Genomic DNA, 18,982 nt, shown 5'->3' on the forward strand with positions numbered 1-18,982 from the left:
AGGGTAGAAACATGAAATTATTTATTTCCCAGCCTCCCTTACAACTGGGAACCACGTGACCATTTTGCAGCAATGAGACATCAACACAATGCCTCGAACGCGGACGAGGTTGGAGCAATAGCAGGCAACTTGCAACCATGAGGAAAAGACTCAATAACATCACAGAGACACCAACCCAACATTGCAAATGGCACCAGCGGCGGCTCCTCCATTCTTCTTGTTTTAGGAGTAAAATAACTTCATGTTTTGCTATAGTCAACTGGGTTTGGGGGCCTGTAGTCAAAAGCATTCCTGGCTTATTCACATGGCTCCTGTCCGCGGGTGGACTAGATGGCAAGGATCCCCCACTCCCATGTGGCTTTTCTCTTTCAAGAGGACACAGGAGCCTCTTGACTCTTTGAAGAGGACACAGGGGTGCTACATCCAGGCACCTGCTGTGCGTACTGTGGTGCCTGGGGAGCAGACGAGCATTTAGTTCCCTCACTTGTGGACTCTGAAGGAGGGAAAACTGTCACGGCTGCAGCACACGTGTGCCTGGGCACTTCCTCAGCCACAGGAGTATCCCAGTTAAAGAACATCTTCTGTTTCTATCTTATCTCTTGAGGTATTTAGAGCCATTCTAAACGCCAGAGCCTTAGAATGACCATGGGGCTGGCAGGGCATGGGCTCTGTGACTCATATCTGTCGAGGAGGCTGCTTGTGGTTGTGCTGGATCGAGCCCCTCTCCTTGACTATCTTCGGCACTGCAGGCCAAAGCTCAGGACTGCCCGGGCCTATTCCTGGGGTGGTGCAGGAGAGGCAGATGGGCTGCTGGGGACGAAAGGGGCAGGTGGGCGGGCTCTGGGCTCCGTGCCCAGCATTGCCAGCAACATGCCTGTCTGCTGCTGACCCCTGACCCACTCAACTTCCTCCCCAGAAGACAGTCTCTTGAAGAAAGGGGTTCCTCCATCAAAATGCAAAATTTGAAAGCCACAGATGTCTGACCCAAACCTGCTGATCTAGTAACAGGGAAGCTGCAGCATGAAGAAGTTAGATGGCTGGGGCGCAGTGGCTCATGTCCCAGCACTTTGGGGAGGCTGAGGTGGGGGATTGCTTAAGCCCAGGAGTTCCAGACAAGCCTGGGCAACATGGCAAAACCCCATCCCTACAAAAAATACAAACGTTAGCTGGGCACGGTGTTGCGCACCTGTGGTCCCAGCTACTCGGGAGGCTGAGGTGGGAGAATCGCTTGAGCTCAGGAGGTCAAGGCTGCAGTGAGCTGTGATCACATCACTGCACCCCAATAAAAGTTAGATGGCTCGTGGGGCAGAGGCACACCTAGAACCAGAGTCGCTGGACTCCCTCTCAGGTGCTCATCTCCACTTTCAACCTGAGACAGGCCCAGGTCCCTGCCCTGCTCCCCTCTGGCAGAGAAAGATCACCACTAGGCTTCACATCACAACACATGTGCATCCGGCTGGCAGGCCCTGGGAGAGCTGCCTCTGAAGACGGCTCCCAGGCATAGCTCCCCCTTGCTCCTCTATTTGAGCCCCACTGCTGTTGCTACCCCAGGGTCTTTGCATGTGCTGTCTCCTGTGCCTGGAAAGCCCTCCCACTTCATCTCTGCAGGGCTAGCCACTTCTCACCATTGCCGCCTCTTCAGAGAGGTCTTCTCGCCCTGAGGCACAGTCTGTCATCTTACTCTATTTTAATTATCTACCCCAAATTTCCTCCTTTTGCATATTTTTTTTTATATTGCCTTGTTTATCATCTCCAGGCCTATGAACTCCTAGGGATGGGTACCTTATCTGTCTCATTCACTGTGGTATCCTGCATGCTTGGAATGACCTCCAGCATGTAGTAGGAACCTCGGAAATTATTTTTGAGTGAAGGAAGGAAGAAATTTCTTTCTTTCTTTTTTTTTGACAGAGTTTCACTCTTGTTGCCCAGGCTGGAGTACAGTGGCATGATCTCAGCTCACTGCAACCTCTGCCTCCTAGGTTCAAGCGATTCTCCTGCCTCAGCCTCCCGAGTAGCTGGGACTACAGGTGCCTGCCACCACAGACGGCTAATTTTTTTGTATTTTTAGTAGAGACAGGGTTTCATCATGTTGGCCGGGCTGGAGTCGAACTGACCTCAGGTGATCCACCCGCCTCAGCCTCCCAAAAAGTGCTGGGATTACAGGCATGAACCACCACACCTGGCCTAGGAAATTTCTTTAAAACTACAGGATGCTGTGTTGCAGGGAAGACAAGGGTCTGGTCGGCCGTGAGCAGAAGCTGTGCTGTGTGCCTCTCAGTCTGAATAGGGGTCGGGGAGCTACCCGCCTGCCGGGATCCACACCCAGTCACCCCGAGCAAAACAAAGCAGACGGCACAAATTCACAAAGCAACACTGTGCCCTCCCACCCTCAAAAAAAAAAAAAAAAAGCCTGATAATGAGGTAAACACAATCATGACCAGGAAAAAGCTTGGCCATGCTTCTTCCAGTCCACCCAAAGCCATTATCTCTAATTGATCTCCAGACATCAGCTGCTGAAGCGTCTGAAACCCTCCTGCACCCTCCAGGTCTGGTTACAAAGCCCTGGCCCACCCACCCGCCCCATGGAGTCAGGTCTCCTGGAGCTGCTCTTTGCTGGGGGTGACAGGGCCTATCTGGGCCCCACACGAAAAGGACCCATCAGGCTGACAAGAGTCAGGGTGGGTCAAGAACCTGTGTAAAAGCCACAACCACTAAATACTCAGCTGCCAGGGAGCTGAGCTGCCTGAGTTTCAGTGCCTTAAGTAGAAGGCTTGACAAAGCCATCAGGGGTCCCGCATTCAAAATAAAAAGCAAGGAAAACCAGGTACGGCTTCAGAAAAGCACCCTGCCCAAAATATCCCACTAGTTCTGGGTGAAAGAGGCACCCAAAAGCTGGAGTGAGGAGTTTAGTTGCAAAACGGAACAGGACTTAGCCACAAGATCACGAATCCCTTCTGGGTCTTGGTCAGGCTGTAGCGGTCACAAGGGCGGCCATCAGTACAGGGACCATCTGGATGTTTTGAGCTGCTCCTTCCTGGCCCAGCCCAGGAGAGACGTCTCCTTTCCTGTTAGGTCTCTCTTGTCCTTAGAAACAGAGCCGGAGTCAGCTCTCTGGGCTGCCTGGCAGGGGTGTTTTACTGCCAGAGCTCTGACAGGACAGAGCCACTGCCCCCCTTCATTCATGGATGCCCAGGTAGCAGCTCCTGACCTCTGCAAGCTTTCCCCTTGACACACACAAAGTGTCCCCAGGCCAGCCCTGCATGCAGGGTTGCTGCTTATGGCACCAGGCAGCTCTCCTGCTTGCACCAGTAAATTATGAGTGCTTCCTGCATTTTTTTCCCCAGATAATAAAGTTGAAAGGCCACCTTGGCATCCTGGCATTTGTGGGGGTGGAGGTCTGCAGCCCGGAAGGGGCTCGAGCCTCAAGGAGCTGCTGGGGACAATGAGCTGTTCAGGTTCAGGGTATCTGCCAACCCCACCAGACACTGGCTTTCCAGACAGGGTGGTGGCTGTTTTCCACTTTCCCACACAGCTTCGGGGAAGCGAGAGGAAAGAAAAGACAGACCTCTCCCAGCTCAGGTTGCCCTCACAAAACAGAGGAAACGCTCATTTTCTGTGAGAATTTAGAAATTGTGGTAAGTTTCTAGAAAGCCCCCCAGGATGTTCAAGAACATATACTGATTGCAAAAATAATGCCCCATAACAAAAGATGTTTGAGAATGAGCTTTTCACGCCTCTCTCTGTTCTCTTAAAAAAAAAAAAAAAGGTTTCTGATAAATCATTCCCTCTCAAGTTTAGAAATGCCCTATTTTCACAGGGCATGGTGGCTCATGCCTGTCATTCCAGCACTTTAGGAGGCCAAAGTGGGAGGATCGCTTGAGCCCAGGAGTTCAAGACCAGCCTGGGCTACACGTGAAGCCCCATCTCTATAAAAAATGCAAAAAATTAGCCAGGTGTGGTGGTGTGTGCCTGTAGTCCCAGCTACTCGTGAGGCTGAGGTGGGAGGATCACTAGAGCCTGGGAAGTCGAGGCTGCATTGAGCTGTGATTGCACCACTGCACTCTACCCTGGGCAACGGGAGTGAGACCCTGTCTCAAAAAAAAAAAAAAAAAAAGAAATGCACTATTTTCTTTGGGAGGCCCAGAAGTTCAAGATCAGCCTGGGCAACAAAGTGAGGCACTATTTCTACTTAAAAAATTTTTTTGTTTGTTTGTTTTTGAGACAGTCTTGGTCTTGCTCTGTTGCCCAGGCTGGAGTGCAGTGGTGCGATCTCAGCTCACTGCAACCTCTGCCTCCCAGGTTCAAGTGATTCTCCTGCCTCAACCTCCTGAGTACCTGGGATTACAAGCTCCTGCCACCACGCCGTCTAATTTTTGTATTTTTAGTACAGACGCGGCTTCACCACGTTGGTCAGGCTGGTCTCAAACTCCTGGCCTTCTGATCTGCCCACCTTGGCCTCCCAAAGTGCTGGGATTACAGGCGTGAGCCACTGCTCCCAGCCAAAAAAATTTTTTTTTAAAGAAATGCCCTATTTTGCATGATACCATTTTAGGAGGATGGGGAATGCTGTGCTGTCCATGTTCAGAGCCCCCCGATCCTGACACTGGGCTCATGGTGCTCCTGGCTCTCAGTCCACCTCTGTTTGTCAGTGAACAAAGAGGCCTGGGATAAAGTGTCTTCACTTAATGCTCCTGTGGTCAGATCAGTGGTGCTGCTGCAGTATTTTTCCTCCACCAAAAAGGGGATACAAACATTTTTAGGCGTTAAAGAAACAATTTTTGGCTGGGTGCGGTGGCTCATGCCTGTAATCCCAGCAGTTTGGGAGGCTGAGGCAGGCAGATCACTTGAGGCCAGGAGTTTGAGACCAGCTTGGCCAACATGGTGAAACCCCATCTCTACTAAAAATGCAAAAATTAGCCGGGCATGGTGGCGGGCATCTGTAGTCCCAGCTACTCAGTCGGCTGAGGCAGGAGAATTGCTTGAACCCGGGCAGCGGAGGTTGTAGTGAGCCAAGATTTTGCGACTGCACTCTAGCCTGGGCAACAGAGGGAGACCTTGTCTCAAAAAAAAAAAAAGGAACAATTATTTTTTTCAAAGTAATGCCTTTTTTCAAGCCAGCAAAACTTTTAAAAAGAAAGCCAACAAAGGAGAAACAATTCCTACTAGATATTAAAACATATGATAAAGTTGTCACACTTAAAACAGTTTGGTGCTGCTACATGAATAGTCAAGGAGCCCAATGGACCAAACAGAAGTAGATTCTGTTTGGGATGTAAACTTAGTAAGTTTTAAAGGTGTCATCTCAAATCAGAGGGGGAAAGTGGAGTATTTAACAAATGATGCTGAGACAAAAGGGTTAAGCGGAATCTGTATCTCAGAATACGTCAGCATAAGCTCCAAATGGATCGAAGATTAAATATAAAAAATGAAAATAAAAACATGTATGCTTTTTGCTCTGTCAGCTGGAAGGGCCTGCAAGAAAGGATACTTCAGTACCAATGGGCACACGTAGTGCCCAGATCTTGTTTTTTTGTTTTGTTTTATACAAAATATATAGAGATGAGGTTTTGCTATGTTGCCCAGGCTGGTCTTGAACTCCTGAACTCAAGAGACCCTTCTGCCTTGGCCTCCCAAAGTGTTGGGATAATGGGTGTAAGCCACCATGCCCAGCCAGATTTTTTTTTTTTTGAGACGGAGTCTTGCTTTGTTGCCCAGGCTGGAGTGCAGTGGCGCAATCTCGGCTCACTGCAAGCTCCACCTCCTGGGTTCATGCCATTCTCCTGCCTAAGCCTCCCAAGTAGCTGGGGGTACAGGCGCCTGCCACCACGCCCAGCTAATTTTTTTTTTTTTTTTAAGTAGAGACGTGGTTTCATCGTGTTAGCCAGGATGGTCTCCATCAGATATTTTGGTTTTTAATATGGTTTTCCAATAAAAGGAATCAGAGCTCCTTGGAGAAATGACTGATTCCAGGATTGGGGCAGGAAATATGCAAGATGAGCCTGGAGTCTTACAGTGCCAGAAAGCAAAGAAGCACTAAAAAACAAGAAACGAACAAACAAAAACCCCAAACACCAATGAGGTATGGCAAAAGAGCACAGGAAACAACTGAAAAAGCTCCAATGGCCAAAGCTAGAACAGTTTGTACAACAAAATGAAGAAGTATTGAATGATCATCAAAGCATAAAATAAACAGCTATGAGTCTCGACTTCTATAAATGGCTGAATAAATTAATAAGTGGGGGAGGAGAAACAAATCTCCTATGCATAAGCAATCTAAATAATTTATGTCGATAATTCACCCTAAAAAAGGCAGAGCATGACTCCCCACTCTTCAGGTGTGGGCTGCACACGGTGCCTTCCTTCCCAAGTGCACAGTGTGGAAAGAGGGAAATGTCACTTGACAGCAGAGAAACCTGACAACCATTATGTCAACCAGATGTGATCAAGGCCAATGGCAATAGTCCTAAATCATGTTGATATTATGGACCCTTAACAGGATGTGATGAAAATGACACTCCATGTCTGTGGTCTTCCTCCTAATAACCCATAACCCTGGTTTTATATAGAGAAAAACGTCAAATTTCTAAATCCTACAAAATACATGACTAGTACTCTTCGAAACTGTCAAGGTTATCAAAAACAAGGAAAGTCTGAGAAACTGTCAAAGCCCAAAGAAGACTAAAGGGACATGACAATTAAATGCAATTAAATGTTACAATGAAAATTAAATGTTGTATCCTGGATGAAATCTTGGAACAGAAAAGGAAATCAGGTAAAAGCTAAGGGAATCTAAATAAACTATAGACTTTAGTTACAATAATGTATCAATGTGGTTCATTAGCGGTAACAAATGTATCACCTTAATGTAAGACATTGATAATAGGGGAAACAGTGTGTCCAGGAGTGGGCAATGTGGATACTCTGTACTATCTTCCCAATTTTTCTCTAAAGTTAAAACTGTTCTCAAAAATAGTCTATCAAAAAAAACGAAAACATAAAAATACTAAAAGAAAACATGGGGGTGGAGTGGAGTTAGCCTTTTTAAGACTCAAATGCAGAAGCGATTTAAAGAAAAAATTGATACATCTGAGTACATAAAAATAAAAATGACAACACACACAGCATAGGCAATATCAAAAGAGAGAGAGCTACGGATGGGGAAAAGGAGGCAATGACTAACTCTGGGGAATCCGAAGAAAGGAAATGTAAGGAAATGTAATCATAGCATATGCTAATTGGGTCAGCTATGAGTAATATGCACACAGTCATAATAATATAAACAATGAATAGCAATTTATCTAAATAGAGAGGTATAGAGATGTCACAGGATGGAGGAAGCAGAAATAATAAGTGTATTTATGAGAGGGTGTAAGAGTGCAAATACTTATTTCCTACAGCAAGAAATTAACAACAACAAAAGCCCCAATTGAAAAATCAAGAACTTATAGTATAAGCAGGTTATTTCAAAATAGGAGTTAAATACTAGAAGAGACAGCTAAAAAATAAGAAAAGAGGCTGTCCCTAGGGAGTAGAAATTGAAGTGGGGAGGCTGGGGCAGGGTCTGCCATTTTTCTATATGATTTAAAAAACTGTATTCTAGAGGCCGAGTATGGTGGCTCATGCCTGTAATCCCAGCACTTTGGGAGGCCGAGGCAGGCGGATCACCTGAGGTCAGGAGTTCAAGATCAGCCTGGCCAACATGGTGAAACCCCGTCTCTACTGAAAGTACTAAAATTAGCTGGGTTTGGTGGCAGGCGCCTGTAATTCCAGTTACTCAGGAGGCTGAGGCAAGAGAAACGCCTGAATCTGGGAGGTGGAGGCTGCAGTGAGGATCACGCCACTACACTCCAGCCTAGGTGACGGTGAGATTCCATCTCAAAAAAAAAAAGTATTCTATCTATAAAAATAAAAATAATGCAGGCTGGGTGTGGTGGCTCACCCCTGTAATCCCAGCACTTTGGGAAGCTGAGGCGGGCAGATCACCTGAGGTTTGGAGTTCGAGACCAGCCTGGCCAACATGGTGAAACCCCGCCTCTACTAAAAATACAAAAATTAGCCAGGAATGGTGGCCGGGGCCTGTAATCCCAGCTACTGGGGAGGCTGAGGCAGGAGAATCTCTTGAACTTGAGAGCAGAGGTTGCAACAAGCCGAGATCACATCATTGCACTCCAGCCTGGGCAGCAAGAGCAAAACTCCATCTCAAAATAAAAAATAAACATAAAAAATAAATAAATGCAAATAAATCAAAACAATTTAAAAAGGGGTAAAGGGCCACCCATAAGCGATTTCTGTAGGTGAGCTGCCCTGGGATTGTGGTGGAAGGTCTGGGGGCACAAGGTAGAAGCTCACAGCGGCTTCTCCAACTGTATGTCCTCGCACAGCAGAAATGCTCCAAGGATGGTCCTCTGCCTAGAGAAATCCCAACAGCAGCCTTGGTCAAGGACAGTATTTCAGTTGCTTTTGTTTTGTTGCTGCAGCGTAAACCTTCCACAGGGCCAGGAATTTACTGAGACAGGATGAAGGTTTGGGCTATAGATTCTCAGATACTGAAAAATGTGGCCGATGGCATTTCAGGCCTTTCCCGTGTTCTCATGCTGGCAAATTAGGCCCCTGCAGCTCAGCTACGCAACAAGAGGAGGTAATAGATGGAGCAAAGGAAAGAAGCCAGAAGTGGACCAGCAAGGCTGGGAGTAGGGAAGACAGTTGGTGGGACGGGTAGAAGCCTGGGAGGCTGAGAACTGAGAGGAAAGTGGTGGCCTCAGTGGGAGAGCCCCGTGGGGAGAGAATGAGGCAGACTAAAATCTAGGCAGACAAAGCAGCAGACCCCATATCCTCACAAATGCCACAGGGCCTACCCCACTTATTGGTCCATGCACATTTTCAGGAGCAGACACAGATGCTCAAAGTTTGAACGGTCTAGATAAATGGCTATTCCAAGACAGTAGCAAAATCTGCAAATGGTGAAAAGAGAGTGGTGATGGCAAAGATATGCTGAGAGCTAGAAAGAAAGATTCTGCCTCTTACAGCAAAGCTTAACAGCCCTCCTCACCTCCCCAATGGCAGACCTCCAAGGTCTGTAGTGTCACTGGGAAACTGTCTTTAATCATCATAAAATATCACACTTTGCCCTACTTAATGCTTTTTTTTGCCTTGAACATTTATTTAACATGAATAGCACTACTCCCTCTTTTTTGTTTTAATTTTCCTTTTTGTGTCATTTTGATAAATGTCTTTTGTAAATACCAAATGCCATTTAAGAAGGCCCATCTGAGCTTTTTATGATACTGTGTAATGAAATTTAACCCATTCACATTTTTTATATTTAGTAGTTTGGTCTTGTTTGTATTACATTACTTTATGTAATTTATTATATACATTTATTTATCATATTCCTTTATATTTATTTTATATGTATACATATATCTCTTTTTTGTGGTTTCTTCATTTAGTCTCCATTTAATCACTCTTGCTGGACTGATTAAGTTTTCTGTGTTTCTTTTATTCACTCTACTGGTTTAGAAGTTCTACATTCTATTTCTAGTCCATGGAGATTACTCTTTAAATTTAAAGAAATATCTCAGAGGCCGGGCGCAGTGGCTCACGCCTGTAATCCCAGCACTTTGGGAGGCTGAGGTGGGCAGATCAGAAGGCCAGGAGTTTGAGACCAGCCTGACCAACATCTGGATTTGGGATGTACAGTTATAATACACTTCTAACCAGAGGTTCACATTGGTGAAAATAAACAAAATGAACCTTAAGAATGAATATAGCTGGGTTTGGCCGGGCGCAGTGGCTCACCCCTGTAATCCCAGCACTTTGGGAGGCCGAGACAGGCAGATCACGAGGTCAGGAGATCAAGACCATCCTGGCTAACACCGTGAAACCCTGTCTCTACTAAAAATACAAAAAATTAGCCAGGCGTGGTGGCGGGCGCCTGTAGTCCCAGCTACTCGGGAGGCTGAGGCAGGAGAATGGTGTGTACCCGGAAGACGGAGCTTGCAGTGAGCCAAGATTGAGCCACTGCACTCCAGCCTGGGTGAAAGAGCGAGACTCTGTCAAAAAAAAAAAAAAAGAAAAGAAAAAAGAAACATCTCAGAACCTCTGCAACTGCTTTTTTTTTTGAGACTGAGTCTTGCTCTGTTGCCAGGCTGGAGTGCAGTGGCACGATCTCTGCTCACTGCAACCTCTGCCTGCCAGGTTCAAGCCTCCCAGGCCTCAGCCTCCGAGTAGCTGGGACTACAAGCACGCGCCACCAGGCCCAGCTAATTTTTGTATTTTTAGAAATGGGGTTTCATCATGTTGGCCAGGATGGTCTCGATCTCTTGACCTTGTGACACACTCGCCTCAGTCTCCCAAAGTGCTGGGATTACAGGTGTGAGCCACTGCACCGGCCACCTCTGCTTCTTTAAGAGACCATCAAAGGTCACACACATTGAGCCACAGCAGGAGACAAGGCCATGTTTCCATTCTGCTCTTACTCCTCTGAACTCCCAGTTCACCTGGGCTGCAGGGCAGCCTGAGGAAGGAAAGAAGGGAATCATCACTGCTATCAGGCTCCTAAACATCGTTGTCTAAGTCAGTACTCTTGGGTTCTCCATGGTAAGAACCCCATGAGTCAGCACTGTTTGAGTAAGTGACAGTCTCTCACAGTAACTCATTAACACTCCTTCTCCTTTGTGTCTGCCCATATTTTGGGGGTCTTTCTGGGCAGGGGGGAGATTGAGAGGGTTCATAAGAAAAGAAAGAGAAAAGATAATGATTAAAAAGTAAATGTAGTTAGTCAAAAAATTGGAAACAACCCAAATGTCCATGAACAGATAAATGCAATAAACAAAATGTGGTTAATACAAATACAATAAACAAAATGTATGGTTAATACAATGAAATATTATTGTCATAAAAAGGAATAAAGTTGATCAGGCGCAATAACACACATGCCTGTAATCCCAGCACTTTGGGAGGCTGAGATGGGCAGATCGCTTGAGTTCCAGACCAGCCCAGACAACATGGCGAAACCACATCTCTACAAAAAAAATACAAAAATTAGCTAGATGTGGTGGTGCTCGCCTGTGGTCCCAGACACTCAGGAGGCTGAGGTGGGCAGATTGAGCCTGGGAGAGCAAGGCTGCAGTGAACTGTGATCATGTCACTGCACTCCAGCCTGAGTGACAGAGTGAGACCCTGTCTCAAAAAACTAACAAAAACGAATAAAGTTCTGACACATGCTACCACATGGATGAACCTTGAAGACATGATGCACAAAAGGACAAAAGGACAAATATTGTCTGATTCCACTGACATGAGGTGCCTAGAAGAGCCAGTTGCATAGAGAGAAAGCAGAATAGAGGTTACCAGGGCTGGGGGAGGGGAGGAAGGAGAATTATTGCTTAATGGGTACAGAGTTTCTGTTTCAGGTGATGAAAAAATTTTGGAAATAGATAGTTGGTGATGGTTGTGCAACACTGTGAATATACTCAATGCCACTCAATTATATACTTAAACGTGGTTAAAATCACACGTTTTAGGTTTTATATATTTATCACAGTTTTCTTAAACAAATGAATGTGGAGAGTTTTTCAGGGTGGGCTTGTTTCCTTCTCCATTTAGGGGGATGGAAGCCTGAGAAAGTTCCTGCTCGAAATCTGAACCTCGCTCCCTAGTGCTGACTGAGGAAGCGCTCCCTCCTGGGCCTGGCTTCCAAGGAGGGGGCTTCCTCGGAGTCCTGGCCTCCTTCTCCTCTGTTCCCCAAACTGGCTCCAGCCTCCCCTGGCCCCAGGTCCTGCTCCAGCTGTTACCTCTCAGCTTCCCTCACCCAGGCCCTCTCTGCTTGCCCAAATACCATTTTAAAAATAAGCCAGGACCGGCGCGGTGGCTCACACTTGTAATCCCAGCACTTTGGGAGGCCGAGGAGGGCGGATCACCTGAGGTCAGGAGTTCAAGACCAGCCTGACCAACATGGAGAAACCCCATCTCTACTAAAAATACAAAATTAGCCGGGCGTGGTGGTGCGCACCTGTAATCTCAGCTATTCAGGAGGCTGAGGCAGGAGCACCGCTTGAACCCAGGACGCAGAGGTTGCAGTGAGCCAAGATCGTGCCATTGCACTCCAGCCTGGGCAACAAGAGCAAAACTCCGTCTCCAAATAAATAAATAAATAAGCCAGTGCCCCTGAACTTCCTGGCACTAGCCCCTTCTGTTTTCTGTCCCAGGTGACAGCTCTGTGGCTGCTGTTTTGTCCCCTCTACTAAGAAAAGCTCACTGTCTGTGAAGGGGTCTGCTCCTCCTCACCTGCCCTCCAGGACCCAAGGAAAATTCTGGGCCAGGACAGAACAGTAGAGGAGAAGGAGGCAGAGGTTAATGGGGGCAAGCTAGAACCTCCATCACGTGGGCTCAGACAATGGAGCTGCACCACTTACACACTGCTGTGAGGACCATTAAAACCATTAGCGGGACATTAGCTCTGCTCCAGGAACTGCAGAGAGGGAGGCAAGGGAGGTGCCCACAGTCCTCCAGAGCTGAGCCCTGAGCCTCTCTGGGCCTCGGCTTCCTCTGGGTGGGAGAAGAAGCACAGTTGTCTCTCTGCTTCCACAGCTAATTTCTACAAGGGGCCTGAAATCTTCCTTCCCTGCCCCTTCCAAGAAGATGGCTCCTTCCTCTGTACAACTAAATACGATTTCCATTTTATATCTTTATAAGAGTATTCCCAAATAAAAAACTCTTTGATCAGGCCACACTCCACTATTTTCTGCTCAGTGTGGCCACTTTGATGACAGCCCCCGGGGTCTGTGTCTTAGGCTGGAGGTGCCGAGAGGGTGGAGTCTAACCCCCATAGTGGTGCCTTGTACATTGAGGACGCTATAAATATTGGGTGCATTGAACCAGACTTCAAGAAGAATCTTTCTTCTTTCTGTGAATCTTGTTATTGAATTTTCATATTATCTAATACCCTCTGCAGAGAAGGACTCATTTTCTAGCATATTAATCTGATACAACTGGCCTACAAGTAACATGATTCTGTCCAGCCCTTAAGAAAATCCCACCACCTGCATATTGATCAAAGCAAAGTGAGGGAAAATGTTCTCCTTATCTTACCATTTGTCTCTTGGATACGTGATGTTGGAAATAAACAGATTGTTGAGATTTTTTCTTAACCAAAGTTTTCAGACATAGAGCTTTGTTCAGCATTAATAAAATATTTATCTTGGCCGGGCACAGTGGCTCATGCCTGTAATCCCAGCACCTTGGGAGGCTAAGGCAGGTGGATCATGAGGTCAGGAGTTCGAGAGCAGCCTGGCCAACAGAGTGAACCATGTCTCTACTAAAAATACAAAAAAAATTAGCCAGGCCTAGTGGCGGCCTCCTGTAATCCCAGCTACTCGGGAGGTAGAGGCAGGACAATTGCTCGAACTTGGGAAGTGGAGGTTGCAGTGAGCCTAGATCGCGTCATTGCATTCCAGCCAGGGTGACAGTGTGAGACTCCATCTCAAAATAAATAAATAAATAAAATAAAATAAAACAAAATATTTATCCTGGATACCGGTTACTTTAGAATTGGATTTATTTTCCACGTAACCTGCATTAGAAATTTGCAAACACTACAGATGTCCTCTTTTGGCATTTTGTGGTCAGAGTGATGAAATGAAACCACTCTCAAAGCCTTATCTTGGGACATCGGATTTGACAGCAGCTGAACCTGTCCTGCGGCTGTGTTTGGATGGTGGGGAGTCATTCGCCCACCCTGGCCTGCCTTTGCTGCACAGGAAATAAGCTAGTAATTCAAGTATATGTATTTTTAGTTCTAACTCAAGCTGAAGAATCAAAGACTGCTGGGTCCTTGGCCCTTCCTTGATGCTACAGATAAATAATCTGGTGAGCCATGTGATTTCATGTTGCACCACGTGCCCAGCCATAAAACAGGGATAACGGCACTGCCTAAGAGGCTGAAGGCCTTGAGAGCTCATTGCTTTGCACGGAGTGCTGAAGACTGACAGATGAAGGGCTCTAGGCATGAGGCGAGAGGCTGCTTCACCTGCCAGGTGGTGAAAGGCAGGCCTGAACTTCCATCTCCTGCCGCACTCAGAAGAAGCTGGCTACATTCAGAGGCCCCCACCTGGAAACTACTAATGAAGCTGAGGAAGTCACATCCAGCCCCACTGTAAGCAGAGGCCACCTCGATCTTGGCCCTGCCCCAGCTGGACTCCCAGAGCACCCTGGAGACAAATGCCCTCCACAGTCCTTCCTTCCTTTGGGAGCTACCAGAGCCTCACCAGGGCAATTCCTGCATCTCATGTCATGAACTTTGGTTCATCCCGATACTCATCAGGTGCTTATGCACCCAACACTGTGCTCTCCCCCTTTTGCTTTGGCAACAGAACTCCTCACATTCTCAACTGCAGCCACACCAGCCCCTCAAATCTCTTGCAGGCTTGGTCCTCCCTTGAGCCACAAGACCTTTGCATAAGCTGTTTCCTTGGCCTGGAACTCTCTTCCCTTCAGATTCCACTCTCAGCTGAAGCTCCCTTTCTGAGGTACAGCTTCCCTGACCCCTGCCTCAGTCCACCCTCCAGCCCACCCTAAGTACCCCCAGTGCCACGTGTCCTTCTGCACCGTGGCAATGTCCCACTGATCACTTCCTCCATTGTTTATCACCGCCTGCTGTGAGCTGGGCATTTGTGTGCGATCCTCCAGATAGTGTCTGTCTCCCCTAGATCAGAAGAAAATACAGGGATGCCAGCCGGAATCTCAGCACTTTGGGAGGCCTAGGCAGGCAGATTGCTTGAGCCCAGGAGTTCAAGACCAGCCTGGCCAACATGAGGACACCCCGTCTCTACAAAAAATTAGCCAGGCGTGGTGGCAGGCGCCTGTAATCCCAGCTACTCAGGACGCTGAGATGGGGGAATCGCTTGAACCCGGGAGGTGGAGGTTACAGTGAGCCGAGACTGGGCCACTGCACTCCAGCCTAGGTGGCAGAGTAAGACTCTGCCTCAAAAAAAAAAAAAAAAAGAAAGAAAGAAAGAAAATCTAGGGGTACTGCTGTTTCTGCTAATCCCCAGAGCCTGGCTCACAGAACAGAGCTCCTTAAATATTTGTGGAATGACTGAATCCTCGTTAAAGCACCTAACCCATAGTCTTAACTCCCCTCCTTCTACTGATGCAAGTGAAGATACAGTTAGGATTTTTAACCAGATCAAATATCTGATTCGTTAGTGAGAGATCGCAACTTGCACGACACTGACCACTACTGGTTCTAGTGGTGACCTGGATTTAGTGCCATTCTGTAGGAAACAAAACCTGGGGGCTGTGCTCCTGGGCTGTTTGTGCGGTTTTGTGCTTCATTCTTCATGGGCACAGATGAGCACGGTGATAACCGTGTTTACGAAGCCAAGTGCCGGTGACAGTGAGGATGGCTACAGGAAAGAAAGGCCACAGATTGCTCTTCAGTGGCAGTCAGAGGAGACCTAACGCAGAGGCTGCACAGTGGTGCTGGGATTCTATAACCAACAACAAAAGTGACACCCTCATTACCGACACTCCTGCAGCCCAAACTACTTTGCCTTTGTGCGTTGGAAACCCAACCCAAGCCCATTTTCCCCACTGGAATTATTTGTGATGATGTGAAGTTTTTGGAGACGCAACCATCCCAGAACAGGCACGCTCAGATGAGAAGACGTGGGAGACGCAGTTCTAGAAAACAGTTCTACCGCTCAGAGCAAAGCCTACATCACACAGCCTCTAGGGTCTGGGCACAGTGTGGGGACAGGAGGGCTGGCCGCCCTGCCTCTTGAAAGGAATACGCAGCTCTGCAGGTTCAAGCCACCCAGCTGAAGTCCTCAAACTGGGTATCACAGGCCAAGATGCCACCTGCACGTGTCCTGCTACATCACCATGGATCTGGCCGAGGAGCTACCACCCCCACGGAGCATGCATGCTGGGGTTGTCAAGGAGACCAGTGCACAGGACGGCCGCACCCAGGGCTGGAGACCGGCAGCACAGGACAGCCGCACCCAGGGCTGGAGACCGGCAGCACAGGACAGCTGCACCCAGGGCTGGAAGACAGACTCGAGTTCTGACCCATCTTTCAATGGGAGAGAAAGAATCCAATCCCCTGCTAGGGCCACAAGGACATGATGGGTTTGGATGCCATAAGAGATGAGAACACTCCAAGCCGAAGGCAAGAAGTGATTACCCTGGTTTTAGGCAGTGGCAGGGGTGGAGGTGGAGGGGAACTCACCTAGTCCTTCTTTGAAAGATAGTAATGCTACTTGCTTTGCAAAGGGTTAGGAGGTGGACTGTGTGGGAAGGCAGGCGAGAGGGAGTTTCTTTTCATAGCCTGTTTCCATGGTGTCTCATGGCCCTTGGCAAACCCCAGCTGGGGAGGCTTGGAAGGCCAGGAGGCCCTAGGGCCACCCTCCAAGGACTATCTCCTAGTCCATCTGGGCCCCAAGAGTGACAGAGGCCACAGGCAGGCGGCTACTCTCTCTTGCCTCCCTGGGGTAAGGTGGCAAGAGGCCAGCGATAAAGGGCAGAGCAGAGACAGAACAACTCCAGGGGCCAGGGCTGCGGCTCCCTCCCTTCCACGTCCCCTCCTCCCCCTCCTCCCACGAGCCCACCCAAGGGGAAAGTTTTCTCCCTGAAGACCCACAGGGCTGTCTGCACAGGAGACCCACTCACGAGAAACCGCCTGGACAGCCCAGATAACCAGATAAGGGCCTCTTTGATTTCCCGTGTGTTTACACAAGCTGTGGCCCCAAGTCTTGGAAAGAATCAACCACCACCAGGCAAGTCAGGACGCCTCCAGGTGGGGTGAAGGGAGACGGCCGCCTTACCTGCTCCTGGGAATTCATCACTCGAAGCTTCATCTGCTTCAGGTAGGTGGAGGTGAGGGGCATGTTGTAATCAATAATCCCAGAGACCAGTGGAGATGGAGGCTCGTTTTCTGGCAGAAAGAACAAAAGGAAAGCCCTTTCAGTCTGTGCTGTGGGCCTGTCGCCCACATGGAGCATTTAACAGAGCCCGTGGAAGAGGAAGCCACCTTGGAGGAGAAGGCACAGGTCAGAGGTTGCAGACTCTGTGGCTCACCCACATCTGGCCCAGAGATGTGGACTGCATGGTGTCAAAAATAGTTTTTTTATTAGATGCCAGCGTTTTAGAGATTTCACATGTTAAAAAACAATGAGGCCGGGCGCGGTGGCTCATGCCTGTAATTCCAGCACTTTGGGAGGCTGAGGCAGGAGGATCGCTTGAGCCCCAGGAGGGGACACAGGCCCCAGGAGTTCGAGACCAGCCTGGGCAACACAGGGAGATCTCATCTTTACAAATAATAAAACAAATTAGCCAGATGTGGTGGTGTGTGCCTGTAGTCCTAGCTACATAGGAGGCTGAAGTGGGAGGATCGCTTGAGCCCAGGTGGTCAAGGCTGCAGTCTGCAGTGAGCTGTGATGACACCACTGCACTCCGGCCTCGGCAACAGAGTGAGACTCTATCTCTAAAAAACAAACAAAAAACCCCAACAAACCCACCCCCCCCCAACACACACATGTGTTTGTATGAATTTTTGGCTTCTTTGAAGAACATAAAGTCTGGCCACATGGGGCCCCCACTCCCAAAGGCAAGCAACCACTGCCACTTCAGCAGCCACTTCTTTTAGGCAGGGTGTGTGGCTCCCATTTTGCCACAGTCCTCACCACTCCTTATCGTATTGCACAGCTTTGCTAATTTGCAAGTATCAATTATGATACTTGCCAGACCCTTGAAGGCATCTGTTTCCAACCATTGTCTAAGTCAGTTATCTTCCAGGTGAACACATGCCACTCTCACCTCATGCAATCCCACCACCCCACAGCATCCCCCAAAAACATCCTCAGGTGCCATATGGCTCCCAGGTCTGAGCCAGGCTTTCAGTAGCCCCCAAATTCTGGTTCCTCTTTCATCATATGCAGAGGAACATTCTCCTCCCATTTATTCCTTTGTTGTCCTGAAGATCAAAGTGATGCATGTTCTTTTTGCAGAGAATTTGCAAAGTGCAGAAAGATGTAAAGAAAAAATTTAAAAACCATAATTGCACCACGCAGCTTGGCATATGCTTCTGTTTATTTTTTCCCTGTGATTTTTCTTTTTTACACATGATCTCATAATGCATACAAAGAATTCCAGTCTGCTTTTAAAAAGTTTTTTTTTCCTTAACATTTTGTCATAGGTATTTTCCCCAACATCAAGAATCTTATTTTGCTTTGTAAGTAGAATTTTTATGGCCATGTAATATTTTACCATAATTTGCTTAAGTCACTCTCTAACGATTGGCTATTTAGGTTGTTTCCCATTGGAAACAACACTGCAGGGGACATCTTTGTGCATAAATAATGCTCCATGTTTCTGATCTTATTTCTTGCTTTTTTGGAACAGATTACAAGAAATTAAAAGGTAGGGACATAATCTGATAACCATTAAAATCTCTGGCCAAGCTGCTGTAGGAACTGTTTCAATTACTTATTATCTGGACTCCTCCTCCTTCTTCCAAGGACTTCAGGCCAGATTCATTTTGTCCCAGGCTTTCAATCAAAAGGTGCCCCTGGTACATAGTCCCACTGATGGGCTGGGATTTCCATAGCGTGAGGAAAAGTGGGAGCAACTTCCAGACCAAGTGCCCTCTACCATCACAAGGAGGCCCAAGAGGCAGGCTGCAGGGTGACAGGGCCGAGGTCCAGGAGGTCCAGAGGATATCCGGGGGTGACTTATAATACCTGCCCCTCAAGAGCCATAGCCCAAAAGGGTCCCTGCAACCTTGAAAACATGATACCGAGGGCAAGAAGCCAGACATAAAACGACAACCACTGTATGATTCCACTTACACGAAATATCTAGAATAGGCAAATTCAAAGATACAGAAAGTAACTCGAGGTTACTGGGGACCGGTGGCTGAGGGAATGGGACGTTATTGCTTAATGGGTACAGAGTTTCTGTTTGGGGTGACGAAAAAGTTTTG

General features: G+C 47.7%; 1 protein-coding gene across 3 annotated transcripts in view; it reads right to left on the reverse strand.

The window, feature by feature from the left end:
* Positions 1 to 18,982, reverse strand: part of NOL4L (nucleolar protein 4 like) — a 144,287-nt gene that overhangs the window by 51,626 nt on the left and 73,679 nt on the right. For all 3 annotated transcript variants that reach the window (XM_024238446.2, XM_054541377.1, XM_063720397.1), the window contains one exon: positions 16,827 to 16,936. In XM_024238446.2, coding sequence (XP_024094214.1) covers positions 16,827 to 16,936 — 110 coding nt within the window. The remainder of the gene's footprint in view (positions 1 to 16,826; positions 16,937 to 18,982) is intronic.

This window comes from Pongo abelii, chromosome 21, assembly GCF_028885655.2.
Source record: "Pongo abelii isolate AG06213 chromosome 21, NHGRI_mPonAbe1-v2.0_pri, whole genome shotgun sequence".
Taxonomy (NCBI): Eukaryota; Metazoa; Chordata; class Mammalia; order Primates; family Hominidae; genus Pongo; species Pongo abelii.